The 18809-nt window shown below is 36.7% G+C and overlaps 1 protein-coding gene across 1 annotated transcript in view; it reads left to right on the top strand.

Moving 5' to 3' along the window:
- Positions 1–16783, top strand: part of TOMM70 (translocase of outer mitochondrial membrane 70) — a 38020-nt gene extending 21237 nt beyond the window's left edge. Inside the window, exons 5-12 of the mRNA XM_021692302.2 lie at positions 968–1116; positions 2798–3005; positions 5615–5749; positions 7359–7466; positions 8329–8445; positions 11465–11562; positions 12128–12250; positions 14495–16783. Coding sequence (XP_021547977.1) covers positions 968–1116; positions 2798–3005; positions 5615–5749; positions 7359–7466; positions 8329–8445; positions 11465–11562; positions 12128–12250; positions 14495–14648 — 1092 coding nt within the window. The 3' untranslated portion in view covers positions 14649–16783. The remainder of the gene's footprint in view (positions 1–967; positions 1117–2797; positions 3006–5614; positions 5750–7358; positions 7467–8328; positions 8446–11464; positions 11563–12127; positions 12251–14494) is intronic.
- The last annotated feature ends 2026 nt before the right edge of the window (positions 16784–18809 follow it).

Genomic DNA, 18809 nt, shown 5'->3' with positions numbered 1-18809 from the left:
TAATCAGACTAAAAGGAGAAATAAAATACTTCTATAATTATGAATCAGATTGCCATGTCAAAAGTGGTAATTTAAATAAGAAATGTGATTTCATTCAGACTTTCAGTGGCATTTACTATAATGGAGATCTTCAGATGCAATACAATTAGAGGACAGATGAAAGCCCGTGGTAAATGGACTTAACGTTACAGCACTTGTGTAAGATGTGGTCTTGAATGGTTAATTAAGATGCTGATCTTCTAGGACAGAGACCAGAGGGAGATAATTTTATTTTTTTATTACATTTTTAAGATTTGATTTTTAAGTAATCTCTGCACCCAGTGTGGGATTCAAACTTAAAACCCCAAGACCAAGAGTTACACACTGTACTGACTGAGCCAACCAGGCGTACCAGGAGATAATTTTTAACTCATCAGCTGTTTGCGTCCTGTGTTACACATTTCACCTTTTTAACTTTTAGTGAGTAGTAGGGGTTCTTGATCCTTTACATCTTTGGAGAGGGGAAGTGTCATTTAATATTTATTTATTTATTTATTTATTTATTTATTTAAGAGAGCTTGAGTGCACTTGTGTGTGTATGTGTCGGGGAGGGGGAGGGGCAGAGGGAGAAGGAAAGAGAGTCTTAAGCAGACTCTACACTCAGCTCAGAGTCCAGTGTGGGGCTCGATCTCATGACCCTGCGATTATGACCTGAGCCAAAACCAAGAGTCAGATGCCTAGCCAACTGCACCACCCAGGAGTCCCAGGGAGGTGTCATTTAAAGCCTGCTTTGAACAGCTGGGATGGGTAACTCTACCTATTCCACTATCTCTTGTCCTGTCCTGTGGTTTGGAGCCTAATAGTCTTCAGTTGTTTGAGAATGAGATTCCAGTTTTTACAGCATTCATTCTCACTGTTGTACAAATGTACCTGCTTCTTTGGTCAGTGTTTTCTCATTTTGATATATTTAAACATGATTAAATTTCAGAATCGTGAACCTCTGATGCCATCTCCCCAGTTTATCAAATCTTACTTCAGTTCTTTCACGGATGATATAATTTCTCAGCCCATGCTTAAAGGAGAGAAGTCTGATGAAGATAAAGACAAAGAAGGAGAGGCTTCAGAAGTTAAAGAAAAGTAAGTGTATCAAGCATAATATCTATATATCCTACATGATATTCTCAAGAGGATTCCCAGTGAGTAGAGTGGTTGACTATATTGGAACAGGGGCACTAACTTGAAAAGTATCATGTAGCTCAACATCCAAATGTTTTAGTGCAGGGAGGTTTATAAACTATGAGGTGCTTAGGAGTGCCCTGAAGAGTGACTTTCTTCAGAGTTTTTTCTTTGTTTTCTGCTTGCCTACCCATTCTTTGGGCTTCTTGTGTTTGCTCCTATAGAGAATTGAAACCAAAGTACAAAATGCTATGTTTACAACTAGAGATCAAGTGATCTGATGTGGTATGTAAGTCACCTACTCTGCTTATCCATTTATATTGTGTTTTGGTATTAAAACTAGCTCTCCTTTCTAAGAGAAGGTTCACTATTGCTACCAACATGCCATTTTTTAATGAGTTCTGGAAAAATGGGAGTATTGTTCCTGTAGCAAAGCATAGTTTTGCATCTATAGCACATTGGAAAGTTTGAGGAAAGATTGCTTTTGATTTGTATCTCCTAATTTTTCAACCATTGTTGGCCACCTTTTAAGGGAAGATACTATGCATAATTGTACCAAGATATTCAAATTTTAGTGAGTTGATACACAGTCTTTTCAGAAAATGTAGTTGAGAAGTAAATGTTTAAGATAATGCCAATAATTTCCTCCTCAGGTTAGGGAATAGTCCTTGCTAGAAAAACTACAATGAAGTTAAAATGCAGGGAATATTAGAATGTAATGATTAATTAAGATAAATTAAGAGAGTTCATAAGATTTTGACTGATACAGCCTAAGTTACTTGCCAGTTTTCTGTACTCAGGATATATAACAAATGAAATGAGAAAATATACTCTAACTTATGGAGCCTTATATTTGTAAGACCCCTTAGAGGTTAGCTAGTATAAATTTCCTTTTCAGGTCAAAAAAAAATCCCTTCTACAGGCATCCTCAATAAAAGTTATCATCTTAGAAGAATAATGATGTTGTGGCCACTGTATTTTAAAAAGTAGGAAAGGGTGTGTTTTTGTAATGCCCCCCCCTTAATAGAAGAATCTTCCTTTAAATTTGCTTCTTTGATATTTCCACCTATTCATTCTAGGTCTGTTTATTTAGGTGAAACAACAGCTTCTGGATGAGAGCCCTTCAGATAATTCTCTGCCTCCAGTCTTGCTCTTCTGTAGTGTGTTTTCCACAACATAGAGTGTTCTTTACCAAGTACAGATTGGGTCATGTCTCTTCCCTTGGCTTCTGTCACCTAAACTTAATTATCTCTTCTCTTTTCTTTCTGTTGATCATAAAATAACTTGAGTGACATCAGTGTGCCATATGTATGAAGGTGAATAAGACCAGATCCTTGTCCATGTTGCAGATCAGTCAGTCATTAGCTCATCTTTTATCACATCTAAATGCCGAAGCCTGGGCAGTAACCCTAGGTTTCTGCTGTTGACTCTGTTAACCTTTTTCCAGGACATCAAGAAAAATCCCAGTCCACACCAGGAATCCTAATCTGTTATTCCTTTCCCCACTATCCCATTCCAGTCCTACACTGGAATGTTAAGGGGAAGTGGACAGTTGCTTAACTCTAGTAATACTAAGTGTGGCAAGTTTCAGCATTTGATCCTTTCATAGTAAATAATTTCCTATGTTCATTTTTATTTTCAGTTCTGGATATTTAAGGGCCAAACAGTATATGGAAGAAGAAAACTATGATAAAATAATAAGTGAATGCTCAAAAGAAATAGATGCTCAAGGCAAATACATGGCAGAAGCATTATTATTACGAGCCACCTTCTACCTGCTTATTGGCAACGCCACTGCGGCCAAACCAGATTTAGATAAGGTCATCAGTTTGAAAGAAGCTAATGTGAAGGTACATTTTAAAATGTGTCTGTGTGTGTCTGTGTGTGTGTGTGTGTGTGTGTGTGAAAAGAATTAATTAAAAGAATGGGGCTTGTATTACAGGTTTTGCCAAATTTTTCACATTGCAGTTGCCATTTTCCAAAAGACTGTTTTTATTTTGGAAGCAACTACACCTAATGATGATTTGGTGCAGTGAAACTGAAACGTAAATATCAGTGATGTTTATCTTTAGCCAGAAAAGGAATTTTTGTCTTTTTTCTATGGCATCTGGTAACTTCAGCTTTCTTTTAAAGCCACTGCCTACTGTATTAGACTATATTTAGATCGGGGGAAGGGCGATATAGTAATGCTATAGGTAGTACTGTAACTAACATACAATAGGTAGTACAAGATTATAAAATACATTTAATAAAATAAACACATTTAATAATTTGAAAGATTTTATGTCACATGAATTAAAAAACGGGTTCTAAAAATATATAGATATATACTGAAATATATCAAAAGTTTCTATAGTTGTGTGGTTGGAACAGCTTTTTAGGTGTACATAATTATTTTCATAATTAAGATTTAGGGGGATCTGAATATATGAGCCTTCTACTCAGTGTTTTAATAAGACAGAGCTTAGCTACCAATTAACTTACTAGTTAACATTGTGATTTTGGTTTTCGTTTCCCTATGGCTAATGATGCTGAAAATCTTTTCATATTCTTACTGGCCATTTGTATATATTCTTTGGAGAAAGTCTATTCAGATCTTTGACATATTTTTAAATTGGGTTCTGTTGTTGAGTTCTGTATATATCCTGGATAAAAGCACCTTATCGGATACATGATTTGGATGCCTTACTAATTAACATCTCTGTGGCCTGTTTCCTCACTGAATTAAGTGAATTCTCGCTTTTTTGCCCTCCAAATGAATCATTCATGTATTTTGTGGAAAAGTAGTTTTCAAGGCCTAAGTATTTGTTAATAAACTATCTTTTTTTTTTTTAAAGATTTTATTTATTTATTTGAGAGAGAGAGAATGAGAGAGAGCACATGAGAGGGGCGAGGGTCAGAGGGAGAAGCAGACTCCCTGCCGAGCAGGGAGCCCGATGCGGGACTCGATCCAGGGACTCCAGGATCATGACCTGAGCCGAAGGCAGTCGCTTAACCAACTGAGCCACCCAGGCGCCCAATAAACTATCTTAACCTCTTGTAAACAAAAGGTGTTATGACTGTTAAAAGTTCCTTTCAAAATGAGGTTTTCAAATTGAAGATACGCTCGTAATACAATTTTTAATTTTATTTCCTACTGATTACAAATATGTTCTGTTTTTGTTATAATTGTGGGGGCATTCTTATTTGTTTCATTGAAAGAAAATTTACATGTACTTTTGCTCAAAAAATTTTTTTGGAGAAGAAACCTATTTCTTGCTTTCATGACCATGACTTTTTATTTCAATGGCAAGTAATAATGATGGCTATCATATGCCCTGTACAAAAATTAACTCAAAATGGATGAGAAACCTAAATGTAAGAGTTCAAACTATAAAACTCTTGGAAGAAAACCTAGAAGGAAATCTTCTTTACCTTGGATTAGGCAGTGATTCTTTAGATATGGCAACAGTACGAAAATCATCAAAACTAGAAACGTTTGTAGTTAAAAGGACACCATCAAGAAAGAGAAGCCACACGCCACAGAATGGGGGAAGATATTCACAAATCATGTATCCGATAAGGTGCTTTTATCCAGGATATATACAGAACTCAACAATAGAACCCAATTTAAAAATAGGTCAAAGATCTGAATAGACTTTCTCTGAAGAATATATACAAATGGCCAATAAGAATATGAAAAGATGTTCAGTATCATTAGCCATAGGGAAATGAAAACCAAAATCACAATGAGGTATCACTTTATACCCACCAAGATGGCTATAATCATAAAGATGGACAATTAAAAGTATTGGTGAGGATATGGAGAAATTGGAAGTCTCACATATTACTGGTAGAAATATAAAATGATAAAGTCCCTTTGGAAATTAGTTTGGGAGTTCCTCAAAAAGTTAAATATATATATATCAACACAAAAACTTGTACATGAATGTTCATAGCAGTGTTATTCATAATAGCCAAAAAGTGGAAGCAACTCAGATGTTCCTCAACTGACGAACAGATAAATTGTGGTATTATCTGTACAATAGAATGATTATTCAGCCATAGAGAAGAAAGAAGTATTGACACATGGTATGACATAGATGAACCTTGAAAACCTTATGTTAAATGAAGGAAGCTAGACACAAAAAGGCCACATCATGTCCGGTTCCATTTCTGTGAAAAGTTCAGAACATACAAATCTGTAGAAATAGAAAGTAGAGTGATGGTTTCCAGGGGCTGCGGATTAGGGAGGAAATGGGAAATGACTACTAATGTGTATGAGGTTTCTTTTGGGGGTGATGGAAGTGTTTGGAATTAGTGGTGATGGTTGCACAGTTCTGTGAATATTTTAAAAACAACTTGTACACTTTTAAAGGATGAGCTTTTGGTGTGTGAATTAGACTTCAATAAAGGTGTTATTTTTTTAAAAAAACTGAATTCTAGTCATGACAAACCTTTTCTCATTTTGGTTCTGTAGCTTCGAGCAAATGCTCTCATCAAAAGAGGCAGCATGTACATGCAGCAGCAGCAGCCTCTGCTGTCTACTCAGGATTTTAACATGGCTGCTGACATTGACCCTCAGAATGCAGATGTTTATCACCACCGAGGACAGGTAAATTTATTTTCGTATCAAGAGTTCTGACCTTTGGATTGAGGAATATGGTACCATTTTTGAGAATGTTGTCACAGGTTTCCTTGTATCACTTCTGATAGCTGTGAACAAGGTATAGTTTTATAGTTTGGGTTGGCATTTATTCAGTCCCATCTTAAATATTTGTCCTTTGAGTTTTGGTATTTGCTGATAAAAAAAAAAAAGAAGCCTACAAATGTTGGCTTGCCTGTTCAAGTTTGGTTTTCAGGTGTTTCTGGCTCCTAGATTTTCAGTGACATTGAAACATTTGTTGGACATTTTGAGTTAATGCTAGAATCAACAAGGTGATTTCTGTGGGCTTCTTGGTGTAAGGAAATTTTGTCCTGGACTATCCAAATAGTACCAAAAAAATCTCTTCTGAATGGAGTTTTCTAATAAGCATATTTGATTTTTAGTAAAGATATGTAGTGACGAGGGGCGCCTGGGTGGCTCAGTTGGTTAAGCGACTGCCTTCGGCTCAGGTCATGATCCTGGAGTCCCGGGATCGAGTCCCGCATCGGGCTCCCTGCTCGGCAGGGGGTCTGCTTCTCCCTCTTCCCTCTCATGCTCTCTGTCTCAAATAAATAAATAAAATCTTTAAAAAAAAAAAAAAAAAAAGATATGTAGTGACGAAAGCCATTCCCAGTTTCATCCTCATCTGGGGAACACATGGCTTTATTATCTGTTTAACATGGATGGCTTCTTGAAATGCATTAGGGTGGAATGTATAGGCTATCCATAGAATAACAGAAAAGCAGCTGCCTTTGGCTCAGGTCATGATCCCAGGGTCCTGGGATTGAGTCCCATATCGGGCTCCCTGCTCAGCAGGGAGTCTGCTTCTCCCTCTGCCCCTCCCCCCTACTCATGCTCCCTGTCTCTCTCAAATAAATAAAAAAATCTTTAAAAAAAAAAGAGGGCGCCTGGGTGGCTCAGTCGTTAAGCATCTGCCTTCAGCTCGGGTCATGATCCCAGGGTCCTGGGATCGAGTCCCACATCGGGCTCCCTGCTCTGTGGGAAGCCTGCTTCTCCCTCTCCCACTCCCCCTGCTTGTGTTCCCTCTCTCGCTGTCTCTCTCTCTGTTGGAAAAAATAAATAAAAATATTTTTAAAAAAAGAAAGAAAGGTAATTACTGATGTCTGATCCGCTTTGAAATTTTAAAGTACAGAGATGTTCAGTTTTCTAGGAGAACAGGTTCTTGCTTAAGAGTGACCAAAACTGCAGTACAAAAATGGTGGGTTTCTAATGGTGTTTTTGTTTTTTGGGTTTTTTTTTGTTTTTTTGGTGGACAGCAAAGCAAGGTTTATTGAGCGATAGCAAAGTGATCCTACAAAGCTCCCAAGGAGGGAGGGGACCCAAGAGGGTTCCCCTCTAATAGTGCTTTAGAAAAAATTGGTTAATAGTTTTAGAATCTTTCCTTTAAATGATAGGATTTTCTAGTTCACTGTTTCTAGAAAGTAATTCCGTATTGAATACTACATGCATAGCATGATGCTAAACTGTGATAAGAGACACTGTACTCAACTGGTGCACCTATTATTTTGAATTGCGTATATTTGTGTGTGTGTGTTTTTGTTTTTGTTTTTTTTCTTAGCTGAAAATACTGCTTGATCAAGTTGAAGAAGCAGTGGCAGATTTTGATGAATGTATTAGATTAAGACCTGAGTCAGCTCTGGCACAAGCTCAGAAATGTTTTGCATTGGTAGGTTCTACTTTATTTTTGTGTTTTCCTAAACATCATTTGTATTTCCCATTGTTAACAAAAATAAGTACCTCATTGTCTACAAAACCATCATCTCTTTTTTCCCCCAAAGGATGACTACAAGGGAAAAATGTGTTTAGGGTAATAGAAGTGTATTTGCTAAATGAGGAATTGCTTCTGTATTCCTCTGGATGTTTTATTTGAGTTCATCTTGGTAGATGTTTCTCCCTGATTTCATGCTCCCCTAAACGGCACTGTTCTCCCTGCTTTTCTACCATAAGCTAGCACAAAAAAACAAAAGCATTTTGAGGAAATACTCTTCAATCATACCACATAACTGCTCTCTCATCTCACCTTATTAATATTCAGAAACACAAAGCTGAAAATCAGGTAAAATAAGTTCATTTTTAGTGAAATGAGGTACTTCCAGTTAACCCTATAGCCTGAGTCCTAAAAGACTTTTTAAAGAAATTGGTCATGAGCACATTTATATTATGGATGAAAAATGTTATTAGGTGAAGCTTAATAGTAACTTTGGTAAAGTGGTAATAAATTATATTAGATTTAAAACTCCCCCATTTATATGCAAAGTTAACTTCTTACAAGTTAGTATGCCTTCTTCTAGATTATTGAACATCTTGAAATTGTATAATGGCAATGAAGTCATAGTTGTACATAGCCTATGGATCCCTGCTCCAGAGATATTTCCTTGGAACCCTTTTAGATGCAGCAAATTAGGTTAGCAAATCACCTGCTTTTCTGGAAATACTTATGTTATTTTGTGTGACTTTTGTAATATGTTAAATTCCATGAGTTTTTGAGTTCTTGATTTGACAGGGCTGTTTTGATTTTTTTTAAACAGTATCGCCAGGCATATACAGGAAACAATTCTTCACAAATCCAAGCAGCTATGAAAGGTTTTGAAGAGGTCATAAAGAAATTTCCAAGGTGTGCTGAAGGCTATGCACTATATGCTCAGGTAAATGTGATTTTTCCTATTTTTTCAGTTGGCAGTCCTTTTTTTTTTAAGATTTTATTTTCTTTTTTAGAGGTGGGGGAGGAGCAGAGGGAGAGGGAGGAGAGAGAGAATCTCAAGCAGGCTCTATGCCCAGGAGATCCCGATGCAGGGCTTGATCTCACAACCCTGAGATCATGACCTGAGCCAAAATCAAGAGTTGGATGCTTCGCCGTCTGAGCCACGCAGGTACCCCTTAAAGATTTCATTTTGAAGTAATCTCTACACCCAACATGGGGCTCGAACTCACAACCCCAAGATCAAGAGTTGTGTACTCCACTGAGTGAGCCAGCCAGGGCCCCAGTTTACAGTCCTTGTAAAGAACTGCATTTGTATGCTGAATTTCAGTATGGAAATTAGAAAACGGTGCTTCCCTGGTTGCAGCTTCTATGAACCCAAATGGCTTTGTTCCTGTTACGATTCCCCTGCCTCCAAAATGGTCTTTTGAATCACCTTAGGAGTGACTCCTATGTTAATACAGTTTGAAAACCCTGGCCCTAAACTCAACGTGGGGAAGCTAAAGTTGAGCATTTCCCTCAAGTGTTCATTTGGATTGGATTTACAGAAGTTAATTACCTTAGGAAAATTTACTCTGTGCAGTTGGTGGGAAGAATGTCATGGAAAGGTTTTTCTTCCTATTTAGATCACTGACAGCTCATTTTAATATCTCTGTGGTTTGCCAAATCCTGAACCTTTCCTTGCTTTAGGATTGAAGGTGTGGAAAGTAGAATGTACACTTAAAAATTATTTTCACTTTTTAATTGTAGTCTAAAGTCTTTGAAAACTTACTAATTTTAAGTCATCCATTTAAATGAAAATGGTTAGCTTCTTATAGCCACAGTTAGACTTTTTTCTGTCAGTAAATGATCTCAGAATGACTGTTTTCTCTCTTAGTCTTTAAGTTGAAAGTTGCTTTTGGTATATTCATAAACCAGGTATCTCAGTACGCTGTATAATATCTTCTCTTACTCTTTTTTATTCCAAAGAAATGTTTTCCCCCTACCCCAAACATCACAGAAATAAGAAACATTTAAAAATGGCCATCTGGGGTGCCTGGGTGGCTCAGTTGGTTAAGCATCTGCCTTCGGCTCAGGTCCTGATCTCAGGGTCCTGGGATCAAGTTCCGTGTCAGGCTTCTTGCTCAGTGGGGAGCCTGCTTCTCCCTCTGCCTGCCACTCCCCCACTCCTACTCTCTTTCTCTCTGACAAATAAATAAAATCTTTAAAAAATAAAATAAAATAAAATGACTGTCTGGGGTAGACACCTACCTCCAAACCTTTCTGAAGGTTGTTTTGTTTTTAATTTCTTCCATGCATTCTTTGGTCAAGTTATAAGTACCACAGGGTATAACTTTTTTTTGAGAGGGATTATGATAAGATTGGTTTATGTTGGATCTGTTCTTTAGAAGTCCTAATATCAGGTCACCTGGGGGGCTCAGTCAGTTGAGCGTTTGAGTCTTGATTTTGGCTTAGGTCATGAGATCAGGTCCTGTGTTGGGCTCCACACTCAGCATGGAGTTTGCTTGAGATTTACTCTCTCCCTCTGCCCCTCCCCCTGCTCGTGCTTTCTCTTTCTCTCTAAAATAAAATCTTTTTTTCTTAAGAAGAAAAAAATTCCTAATATCACTGTATTGTTAAGAATTGAGATTCTAGGGTATGAAGTACAACCCAGAAATTCTTTAAATTGAGTTTGAAATGATATATTTGTTTTAAAATTCTAGACAGAATGGTGATAATAAAAAAATGAAACACTGGTGGCTGACTACACACTATTGTGAAAGCATGTGTGATATAAAATTTTACAGAATGCATAGAAGTTAAAATAGGACAAACACACATTATAATTGTAGGACATTTTTATTGAATAAGTACATTTGGGTTTATGCATTATGTTTGATTAGGAACAAACCAGAAAGTGACAGCACCATCCTCATCACTGAAATGAAATTCAGAAGGGTTTTTTTTGGGCACAGATTTCTATAAGCAGCTAAAAGAGCAAAGGCCACTGAATAGCTTTTAAAGAAACTAATACTAGGTACAACCTCTTGAGAGCTTTTCTAATTGCATTTTTCCCTGTCACTATGCTGCCTTCAGAATAGCTATGGCTTACTTGAGCTATCATCTTATCAGCACTAACGTTACTAGTCTAAAATTTCTATCCTTTGACCCCTCTTTTGATTTTTACTTCATGAAATATCTATATGTTACTTTATATACACCCTAATAGTTATAGTGTAACTTTTTTTTTTTTTTAAGCTTTTATTTGAGAGAGAGAGAAAGAGCACAAGCAGAGGGAGCGGCAGGGAGAGGGAGAAGCAGGCTCCCCACTGAGCAAGGAGCCCGATGGGGGACTCGATCCCAGGACCCTGGGATCATGACCTGAGTAGAAGGCAGACGCTTAACCGACTGAGCCACGCAGGCGTCCCAAGTGTAACTCTCAAGCTTGAGCTTAGATGCTGGCCAAGTCTCAAAGTTAGGTTCAGTGTGAACTGGTATCCATATAACCAAGTGTTCCATTTCTGCCATGGGATTTGCCCTAAAATAGTTGACTGTAGCTGCTTTTTTTTTTCTTCTATCAACATTTTTAAGGAATGACTCTGATAACAGTTAACACATAACTGAATTTATTCTTCCAAATGAGTATTGTCTTTAAAATAAGTCCCTTATGACATATTATGATAAATTATGAATAAGTGACATGAGTGTACCTGTGAGAAACTGATATTAGAACTGGCACCAAGAGTGGGACTTTCTCTGGTCTACACTGTACCAGATCATCTGCTATTTTATGTAACCACTTGACAAAAAGAACAGTTAAGATTTCATATTTACAGTAATGCTTTTATAAAAAAAATAATAAAGATGTAACATTTAAACTTGGTAATAATGGATAAGTTAAGTAAATTTTAATTAGTAAACAATATACTTTTAATTGCTTAGGTTGACAGTTAACCTTAATATAACTGAAGTATCTCCTCACATAGGCATTAACAGATCAACAACAGTTTGGTAAAGCTGATGATATGTATGATAAATGTATTGATTTGGAACCAGATAATGCCACAACATATGTTCATAAAGGGTATGTATATTTATGGTTCTCTGTTTCTGTAAGAAACTATATATCTTGCATGTAATAAGATGGATTTCTTCTGGTCATTAAGAAAGGAAGAGGGGACTGTAATAGAAAGTATCAGTGAGTTAAGTGACAAATTTCTTAATGCTGTAGATGCTTCATTGTTAATATTTAAAATTTTATGTTTCATTCTTATACAGCAGTTGGTAAATATACTGTTTTCACTCTTTTAAAGATTTCAGTTCTGAACATCCTTTCAAATGTTAGCTATATCAAAATTAGTTTTTCCAGTCCTTATGTACTTATCATTTAAAAAAAACTTTATACAAAGTAAAAAAGCTTTGCAGGGTAAGTTAGTAATAGAATCTAGACCTTTGGACACTTTTTTCATAATAAGGATTTTGGACTATAAAACCAATATACAATTGAAAAAAATAATGCGAATCTGATTATGTACTGTTTTAGATTGTTTTTCCTTGTAAATTCATTTATGGCAGAAATTGAGTTGTGTGCTTATATTCCTATTGATACTATGCCATAGTTACATCTGACTGCCTTGTTGCATTTGCAGTTTACTTCAGCTTCAGTGGAAGCAAGATCTGGATAGAGGTTTGGAGCTCATCAGCAAGGCTATTGAAATTGACAATAAATGTGATTTTGCATATGAAACCATGGGAACTATTGAAGTGCAAAGGTAACTTTTATGGTCTGTTCTAAGGAAATTTAAGGCAGCTCCATAGATAACTTATCTTTTCATTCTTCTCATTACAGAATATGTTATTGTCAGTATCCACTAAGTTCTTAGTATGTCATGCCTTTTGAAGGAAGCTTCCCTCAAAACTATACAACTTTGATTTGCCTTGTTTCATTTTTTCCTTTTGCATTAGAAAGGAAAATTTGATCTTTCTCTAATACCTCTTGTGTGTTCTTTCCTCTTTCCACCTATATTATTTCTGTTGGAGGAAAAAAATACCTGCAGTGTGCTTAGGCAGTGCACAGCATAAGGATTCCTGCCAGAATACAGGAGGATCTAGATCCTGCTACAAATAAGCAACCAGCCAAGTACCTGGACACGTTGAAACATCCCTGAGCCCATGAGTTGTCTTAAAAATCAGGGAGCTAGATAAGATTTTTTGCAACTCTTACTGCTCATAACCTTTTGTTTTGTGAAAATATTTATCCGGAGTTGCACTTGGTAGCCACCATTAACAGGTGACTACTGTTTATGCCATAGAATTTAGTGTCGTATACCATCTTAATATTCGCATTGCTGTCCATTTGAGTACTCTAGGCCAGGTACTGAACCTTGGGTATTTTTCCAAATTTTATTTCAAATGATCTTTACCCCAGTCCTTATAAAGGTAGGGATTATATGATCTTTAGTTTAACTGAAGAGTGTAGAAACTGATGCCCAAACTGGTTAACAAAGTTACATGACAATCCAGTAGTAGGAATAGGATATTAGCCCCTATATTTCACTGTTCGCATTGCTGTCCAAATTAACTGATCTTGTTAGGAATCAATAGGGATTGTCTTAACTCCCTGTCATTCAGCCCCTCCTGGGTCCTCTCTTTGCCCCGTAGTGGGCAGAATATATATAGGCTGATGGAATTTGTGACAATTACATGTAAATATTATTTATTTGCCAGTCTGTTAATGTGAATATTCTTGCACTAGGATAGGATGCGATTCTGGTTCTTAATCTTTTGAGGAAAGCTATAAAGTTATTTGTAGAGCCTGGGTTAAGAACGCTGATAGGCATTTTGATGGGTTTTCTTGGTATATTAATTATACTTTAAGGAATCCATTCTAAATCCTGACTTACAAATAAATGAATGAATGTAAATGAATAAGTGAAATTGCTCATTATCCTAGCATTTAGCCAATCTACTGTCTACCTAATAACCAAACATGAACTCTTAAAAGTTTTTTTTTAAAAAAACAAGTCTTTCATGTAGCCATATATTGTGGTAGGAGGTTAAGTACAGTCACTCCAGAGGTCTGTTGTATTTCTTAAGAGTTTAACTGCATACATATAGTAGAAACTTTATAAATATTTATTGTAAGATTACAGGCATGTATGCATATATACATGGGTAAGACAACTTAAAACAGCTCTTGGTTCTTGGCAAGTATGTAAAGCCTAACCACACCTAGACTGTGAGAGGTAAATTATATTTTTTTTGACCAAGCATATTCATCTATTTACTCAAAAAACAGATACTAATTACCAGGCATTGTACTAGGATCTGGGAATGGAGAAGTGTCTATTAAGTAGTAAGAATATGAATATATATTCATCTGACTTGCACAGAATGACAATATGTCTGTGGGAAGACTGGGGACGGAAGGGGAAGATATTTTTCATGAGGATATTGTATTTGAACTGAGCCTTAGAACAGTGAGGGTTTGATTTAGAGTCAGGCAGAGATGCCATAAATCATCTGAGCATTATATGTAGGTAGGAGAGCCAGGGGCCCCGGGGAACCTGTGTAACTGGAGCGGAGGTGCATGGGGCGGGAGTATGGTGGTAAGAGATGAGGGGAAAGAAGAGGAGTTCACACAGATGTGAAGGTAAGGCCCCCGAATACCAGTAATGTTCTCTGAGGTTATGTCACTGCTTTCTAAAGGAGCCTTATGATGTAGTATAGAAACACAGAATTTAGGAACCAGACAGGATTATAATTTTAAGTAAGTCATTTAATTTCTCTAGTCTCGCTGTTCTTATCTGTAAACAAAGACTACAAAAGGTATAAGTACATAGTATTTATAATAGTAGCTAATATTCATTGAGTGCTTCCTATGTGCTAGGCACAATTTTGTTTCTTATACAGTATAGAAGCATTTTTTTTGGAATCATAAAACTGGGTGGTCAGAAACTTCGTTGTATTCTGTGAAATGCTTGTTGGTTGTGAAACATTTAAAATTGTTCTTTTAGAGGAAACATGGAGAAAGCCATTGACATGTTCAACAAAGCTATTAACCTGGCCAAATCGGAAATGGAGATGGCTCATCTGTACTCACTCTGTGATGCTGCCCATGCCCAGACAGAAGTTGCAAAGAAATATGGATTAAAACCACCAACGTTATAAAATGGGGGGGCGGGGGGCGGGGAGGAGAATGACCCTCTTTTTAGAAGTTTACTCCCTTTTCAACTGAACCCTAAAGACACTGTCATGAACTGTGTTGAATGGTGGAACTTAGTATTTCTGTTTGTGCTGTTGTCATTCGTTACATGTTTCATGTTTAGGTGTTGCGGGAGTGGCTGTTGAAGGAAGTTTGCAGTGTTGCAGCTTTTATTCCCTGTGCAACAAAAGCTTAGAACCTGTTAAAGGGATATTAAAGTTGCAGAGAGTACAGAAGATGATAATTGGCCATGCAAATAAAAACTTTGATTTGTTGATTTGACTTTTTTTTTTTGGAGGTTGGTGGGTTATATTCTGGATGATTTTGTGTGTGTGTGTGTGTGTGTGTAATTATTTTACAGCATGTTGGTTTTTAAATTAACATAGTAAGTGCTGTAAAATAGGTTTCTTTTGGATTCAATTAATCCCTTTTAGTTTTTTTTGGTTTTTTTTTTAGAAAACAAAACTTAAATGGGGATTTTGTTTTAAAGGCAGCAAAACAGACCTTTTAAACCACTGTCAGCATGCACAATGCCTCTGATTCTGCGGAAGGTTAGATTCAGTGGCAGCTTAAGCCTTTTGACCCCATTCAACTCCAATGGATAATGTACATTGTTCTTAAAAGTCCACAGCAGCTGGCTTTCATCAAATTACACCGAAGCAAAATACTCTGGTATATATGCTGGAAAACTGAAAATTAATAGGAGAGTAACCAGGCAAGAGGTAAGATGAAATAGGAATGGGTTTGTAAATTGCCTGTGGCTATTTTCTCTATTAGGTACACTATTTAATAGTGTATTTTTGAAAGAAAATTCAGGTTGATTGTGTGTATAAAGATGAAGTGGGATGTGTGGGAATGTTTAATTAGCTTAAAATTTGTAGTGAAGAAAATGTGATTAAAGGTTCCAAAAGGATGTAAGTCTTGGAGCCAGAAGCATAGTATTTCCTGAGGTGGTTAAGTTTAGCGCTTTAACTATGGCTACACGTGCTTAAAGAATATTAAACCAGTATTTTCAGAGGTGCTGAGGAAATGTGGAATGCTTTTTAGTTTTGAGCTAACCTTGGTCTCTAGGGCCTGACTGCCCATGTCCAGGTCTTTACTTAGGAATACTAACAGATTTTTTTTCCCTTACTCTACTTTTTTACTTAGAAATCACTTTGGGTTTTGTTTTGTTTTTCCAGTTGTCACTTTTATAGACCATCCTTTTGTTTATATGCTGGATTTTTCTGGTGGGAGAGGGGTTGTGTTCTTAAGGTATCTCTTGTTTTGAGATATTTGGGCTGGGAAAGGTTTATTTGAGTATAATAAAAGAGCAAGCAAGCCTTCAGTTACACTTCTGGAAATGAAATCTAAGTTTGCATTTTGGGGAGTAAAGGAGCATTGTACCCCTCTGTTAAGAGGGTGCTTTATCCTAGTGAAGTCAAAAAGGTTTTGTCTGCAAATGCTATCTTCTTAGAAACTATAAGAAATGACCCCTTCCAAAGTCAGAGTCTGGAAAATATTGAGGCGGCCTCTAGTGGGGACAATTTAAGATGGCTTGGATAACGGAAAAGTTTGAGAACTCTGCATTTTAGTTCTTAAATTATGTACCAACTATCATAACATACAGAAATGTTCTACATCTCTGAATAACCTCTGACTTAAAGTTTTTATTTGCATGGCTGTATTGACATTAACACTGGTATTTTCTTCTACTGCTCTCCCTTCCTACCCTTTGGGGTTGGGTAGAAAAACACGAAGGAAACTGAAGCATGTGCCATTCAATACTACCATTCCAAATCCTCATGGACTATTGCTTGTTCTGAAAAATATTTGAAACTGCACTGAAAGCTGCATCTGTCTGTATCTTTTCTTTTGTAAATGACCTCACATGTAAATTCACCAAATAAATATCACATTCAAGCTTTTCTATCTGTTCTTTAAATAAAAAGATAGGTAGTTTATTCATTTATCATAGTACAGAGTAAAACCATAATCATTCTCTTGTGGGCTCAAATTAACTGAAAATAGGTCATGTTTAGTATATGAAGCAGAGTAAGTTTTTGGTGTGAATGGTGGAGCTCCCTGAGAACATTTGTCCTTCTTACTGGTGAAATAAAGCTCTAAGAAGAGCTAGCAGAGCTGGCTTCCTTTATTCCTACCTATACTTGCCTTACCCATGCTTGCATGGCAGCCTAGAAATTTGCCAACCAGACCTGAGCCTTGAGACTAACATGATCTTCAAACTGGTTTCACCAATGAGTTTTGATCACAGTTTGCAACCACTCTGTAGCGTTTCAGAAGGGATGCCTGAAGTTATCTACCCTTTATTAATTGAGGTATAAATAGGGAATACATCCCAAAACAACAAGCAGCAGCTTTGGTTTTAAAACAGTTCAGACAGAATTTCAGGCCTCTGGAAACTCAAATTGTAGTTTAAACTGTCCCAGTACATCTCAGCTAACTGTCATCATCTTAAGGCTGTTTACAAACAGGAGGACCGTATAGTTTAACAAAACAAGGAAACTTTTGAGTATAAAAGTAATAGTTAATTAAGACTGTCCTGAGTACACTGGGTTCTTTGCTATATTTATAAGGAAATAACATAGAAGGGGGAGCAATTAATCCTAACCTCAGTCCTCTGTAAAACTGATTTGTGAATAAAGTGACAGAACTTTAATAACTATTTTCAAGCCTTAATATACTGTGATAGAATGATATTGGTCCCCTGAAAGATACCCACATCTTGATCCCTGGAACCTGTGGATGTTAATTTACATAGCAAAAATGAACTTTGCACATTTCATTCAATTAAGATCTTGACATGGGAAGATTATGCTGGATTATCTGAGTGAGCCCCAAATGTAATCCCAAGTGTGCTTGTAAGAGAGAAATCGCAGAAGAGGATGTGATCACTGGGAGAGATTGGAGTGATACAGCCACAAGCCAAGGAATGCTGGCAGCCACCAGAAAACATATGACAAAGTACAACATCCATTCATGACAAAAACTCTCAACAAAGTAGGTTTAGAGGGAACATACCTCAACATAGTAAAAACAATTTATGAGAAAACCTACAGCTAACATATTCAATGATGAAGAACTCAGACCTTTTCCTCAAAGATCAAGAACAAGACAAGGATATCCACTCAATACTTCTGCATGTCCAGCACAGTACTGGAGCCCTAGCCACAGCAAAAAGAAAAGACATCCAAATTGGAAAAAAGTAAAACTTCACCTTTTTGTGGATGGCACCATACTATATACAGAAAACCCTAAAGACTCCACTGAAAAACTACTAGAGCTGATAAATGAATTCAATAAAATTGCGGGATACAAGGTCAACATGCAGAAATGTTGCATTTCTATACACTAATAATGAAGTAGCAGAAAGAGAAATTAAGAAAACAGTCCCATTTACAATTGCATCAAAGAGAATAAAATAGCTAGGATTAACCTTAACCAAGTAGGTGAAAGACATGTACTCTGAAAACTATAAAACAATGATGAAACAAAATGCACAAATAGATACTCCATGCTCATGGAATGGAAGAACCAATCTTGTTTAAAATGTGCATACTACCCAGGGCAGTCTACAGATTAAATGCAATGCCTATCAAAATACCAACATTTTTCACAGAAGTAGAACAAATAATTGTAAAATTTGTATGGAACCCAAAAAAAACTGAATAGCCAGAGCAATCATAAGAACAAAACTGGAGGTGTATCACAAATCCCAGATTTCAAATTACACTACACAGCTGTAATAATCAAAACAGGATGGTACTGGCACAAAAACAGTCACATAGATCAATGGAACAGAAAAGAGAACCCAGAGATTTCTGGGTTCCACCCTTATATGGCCAATTAATCTACCATGAAGGAGGCGAAAGCATACAAACACGGAAAAAATGGTCTCTTCAATAAATGGTGCTGAGGAAACTGGGCAGCTACATGCAAAAGAATGAAACTGGACTACTTTCTTACACCATACACGAAACTCAAAGTGGATTAAAGATGAGACCTGAATGTGAGACCTGAAACTGTAAAACTCACAGAAGAAAACAAGCAGTAATTTCTTGGTCATCGGCAATCACATTTTTCTAGATCTGTCTCTTCAGTCAAGGGAAACAAAAGCAAAATTAAAC

This window comes from Neomonachus schauinslandi, chromosome 1 (assembly GCF_002201575.2).
Source record: "Neomonachus schauinslandi chromosome 1, ASM220157v2, whole genome shotgun sequence".
NCBI lineage: Eukaryota > Metazoa > Chordata > Mammalia > Carnivora > Phocidae > Neomonachus > Neomonachus schauinslandi.
The sequence above is the reverse complement of the archived record's forward strand: the minus strand, read 5'-3'. Positions and strand labels throughout refer to the sequence as shown.